At 40.6% G+C, this 4,061-nt stretch overlaps 1 protein-coding gene across 1 annotated transcript; it reads right to left on the reverse strand.

Moving 5' to 3' along the window:
- Positions 1 to 229: 229 nt before the first annotated feature.
- On the reverse strand, positions 230 to 1,526 carry LOC108228726 (potassium voltage-gated channel subfamily G member 4). Its single transcript, XM_017404329.3, has one exon. It carries the CDS (start codon positions 1,110 to 1,112, stop codon positions 357 to 359), a length of 756 nt encoding a protein of 251 aa, XP_017259818.1. The 5' UTR covers positions 1,113 to 1,526; the 3' UTR covers positions 230 to 356.
- Positions 1,527 to 4,061: the final 2,535 nt, after the last annotated feature.

Raw genomic sequence — 4,061 nt, forward strand, 5'->3', positions numbered from 1 at the left:
AGTCTTAGATCTCTGAGTTCAGCTCATGAAAAATGGGAGCAGAAACAAAAGTGTTGTGTTCAGAAGTTTGTACAAGCATTGAAATGAGTTCCTTTTCTTCTTTTGTGAGCAGGATTTAGTAAAAAGTTCCAGCTGCATGAAGCAAAAGTGCAGTCATGACAGGAATCAGACTAAATATACTAAGACACAATTTGCAGGAAGATTATTAAAGGAAGACTCCAGAACAAAAAACAGACTAAAACTTTATATCACATAAAAGTGGTGGAAAGACATTTAAAGGAAGTCTGGGGACATGTTTAAAGGAAGAATTTCGAGAACTGTAAATGTTTTAACGTATAATTTGTCTCTGAGCTTTATCAGAAAGCTGTAGCTGGAAGTGTGGATGGATGCAGCTTGTTGGACATTGGTTCCTCCTCTGGTGAGTGATCAACCTTCTCCTCGTGTTGTTCCTGCTTCCAAACCCGCTCATACTCCTGCTTCAGCTCCTGATACGAGCGGGAGAAGGTATGGAAGATGGAGGTGGCGGGAAACGCCATGATGAGGATGCCACTCAGGATACTGATGAGCGCCACCATCTGTCCTGGGATGCTGCGCGGGACCATGTCACCATAGCCTACGGTGGTCATGGAGATAATGGCCCACCAGTAGGAGGCTGGAATGCTGCTGAACCTGTGGTGGGGGTTGATGGCAGCGAATGGCGCCAGCTCGCTCTCTGCCAGGTGGACCAGAGGTGCAAAGAGGGTGACGGCCACGCAGACGAAGAGCAGCAGCAGACCAAACTCCCTCATGCTGCGCTGCATGGTCATCCCCAGCGTCTGCAGGCCCAGAGAGTGGCGCGCCAGCCGCATTACGTAGAGGATTCGCAGGGCTCGCAGCAGGCGCAGAATCAAACTCAGCTTATCCAGGTAGCCTCTGCTGGCCCCCATGACGACATCCTCCTGGGACTCATCGCCCACATCCAGCACCAGGGACACGTAGTACGGCAGGATGGCGATGGCGTCGATAATGTTGAGTGGGCAGCGAGCGAAGGCCAGCTTGCTCTGAGCATTGATGAAGCGCAGCACAAACTCTATGGTGAACCAGGCTACGCAGATGGACTCCACCACAAACATGTTGCGACATTTCGTGGAGCACTCACCCTGCAGAGACACAAAAAGACAGAACAAATTTAAAAGGCCAGTGCACTAATTTATACTTACAAACAGAACAAAAACATTCAACAATTTTCTTTTTTTTTTTGAAGAAACAAGTCATAGGGAGCATATTCTGGTTTTATCTTGGTTCTTTCTTCAATCTGGACTTTTTGTAAACACACTCAAATAATTTGTAGATGGGGAGAAATGAAGTGTATAATTGAGTGACGAAGTGAAGACAGGTTGTGTTTTTTGACCCGAGCATCTTAGAACCAAACTTTGCAGCATTTCACTTCCTCTGGACTGGCTCCAGTACGAATGTAAAGAACCTTGGGGTTTTGATCAACATATGTATGTTAACAACCAGATAAAAAATGTTACCAGGACTGTTTTCTTCCACCTGCACAATGCAGCATCTACTCTGACCTTCACTCATCTTCCCAGCAACTCCCTGTCCAAAAGGTCAGATTTTATTTGCAGGATTAATCTTTGTCATTACAGGTGACATCCAATGATCATGGTAACAGAATCTTAAATGGGTGATCTAATCAATAACAGTGTAGTAGTAATTGAAATGTTTAATCTGCATTTTTATTCTAAAGTATGTGACTGATATTGTGTTTTAACAGAACCTCATTAAACAAGAAGCACTTCTGACCTCATCAGAATCTGGCTGGCTGACAATAATTTGACATCTCACCATTTTGGAATTAGATGAGATGCTACCTTGGCTTTCTTCGCCCTCAGATAGTCTTCGTGTTGTCTTCTGTCTTTGTCCTGGTCCCTGTTCCTTTTGTTTCCTCCATTGTTTTGTTTTGCTTTAATGTTTAAAGTGCATGTTTTGTCTTGATTCGTTTTTTAAAGCCCAGCAGCAGAAAAGCTAGAAAAGCTAAAAGGTAACAAGAACTATTTATAACTTTAAGAGATAAGTCCAGTTAACCCTCTCAGGCTCAAATTAAGGTTTAGTAACAGGAAAAATCAGATATTTGGGGAAATTATCATCTGAGTAAAATAAGGCTCATATAGTATGAATATGGAGTAATTAGGTATATGCAATTCACTGTTGCAAATCTGCAACGTCTGCCTTGAGAGGGTTAAAGGGGACCTATTCTGCTTCCTTGAACAAGTCAGGACAGGCCTGTGGGCTATAAGAAACATGTTCATTACATTTAATACACAGAATCATTCTCAGATATTGAGATTTCTCCTGATCAGTTCAGCCTGTTTTGAGCTCATTTCAGAATGAGAGGTTTTAGGGCTGCGTCACTTTTATGCAAATTAGCTGCTGTTTGTTTTCTAGAAGCAGTAGATACCCAAATGGAAGTACAAAAACATGCAAAAAGTGAATTTTGCATGATAGGTTCCCTTTACAGAATCACTCATAGACGTAGCATCAACCTCCAACTCCTGACTCCATCAGCTGAGAGTTCCACACTATTCAGAAGTTGTCAACTTAAGCCTCTTGGGTGACTCTTAGGTTCAATGGACCTGTTCAGGAACACTCAACCTGAGAAGTGTTCAATCAAGAGTAGGGCCATGTTGATGAAACATTTGCCCCTTTTCAAAATTAACTTTGGGCTCAACCCTTTCTTTTTTAACTCTCCCTTTTGCATCTGGGAAGACTCACAGGTGGACATGTGTGACAAAGTGAAGCTTTATTGCAATCTGCTGGCTATCTTAGATAGATAACTTACTAATCAGCTCTTTGTAATGTATGATGACCTTTGTTGTGAAATAAATAAACTGAATTTAACTGACCACAACTAATCAATATTTGCTAAAACAAAAATTGCAATAATTTTGTTAATTTTACAGATATTGAATTAAAATGTAATGTGGTAGTAACTGGGAGTCATTCACAACATGTAGTCTGAGTGTCACATGTCGTGGTTTTAGATGAAATTGTACATAATAATATTTACAAGGTTTGTCATTTCTCAATATCAGAAGAGCTAAATTTAAAACTGGCATAAAAGACAGGAGGTGATATGCATTCCTTCAAAGAATGCTAGGCTTTAGTGAAAGCTGCCTTTACTTGATTTCTTTAGTACTAATTGTGAAGAATTTTCCATTCAGAGAAAAAAGCTTTTACTAATCCTGTGAGATTTTGACTGACTGATGACAAAGAACAACAAAACAAGCAGCTTCTCCACAAATATTAAAGCAACAAGATAAAAAAGGTGTAAATGAAAACGTTGTAAAGGCAGATCTTTGGAAATGCACATGATGGCCCTGTTTTTTTTCATGACAGGAGCAGCTGACGGCAGCTTTCACGAAGTGTTAAAATCGATATTTTTAATCCTGAGGTCTGTGCGCTATCACCACAGAAAACAGCATTCCTCAGAAACGTTAATAATTTGTGAGTGAGGCTGAGTAATATTCAGGACATGACGGTGGTTCTGATCTGAACTTTATGCCTGTCCACAGGTTTAAAAACTTCATTTAGTTATTCAGGTCTGTCTGTAACAGACTCCTTTGTTCACCGTTTAAAGCTGACGGCCTCAAATATGACAGTTTTAAAAAGTTTATTGTAATTATGGATTCTGTCTGCAGAAATAGAGCTGTAAAGATTTAAGGGCATGGTTCAAAGTCAATAAATACAGTATTTCATTTTCATAACATTATTTACATATGTAAAGGCTAATGGAAGTTTGACCTGTTATCAATATCCGTGTCCTTAAACATTTTTATCTCATGCTGTCAAATGTGGAAGGGCAGGCAATAACATTTTATTGCGTGTGTGACACACAAACGGCTATAACTCATCAATTTAGCAGATATTGAGCATAAATTAGGTGTGTTTGACAAGGCAGGACTTGACAGGATTCAAACTCGCAACACAACGACGAAGTTTTAAGAGTTTTATTGTGGACTGGACAGGAGCGGGACCTGTGACTCTAAACAGGACACTCACGTGACCGTCGTGGA

Source organism: Kryptolebias marmoratus, linkage group LG15 (assembly GCF_001649575.2).
Source record: "Kryptolebias marmoratus isolate JLee-2015 linkage group LG15, ASM164957v2, whole genome shotgun sequence".
NCBI lineage: Eukaryota > Metazoa > Chordata > Actinopteri > Cyprinodontiformes > Rivulidae > Kryptolebias > Kryptolebias marmoratus.

Bases quoted from the DNA above. Each gene is read 5' to 3' on its own strand.
- LOC108228726 (XM_017404329.3), bottom strand. From the start codon at position 1,112: ATGTTTGTGGTGGAGTCCATCTGCGTAGCCTGGTTCACCATAGAGTTT.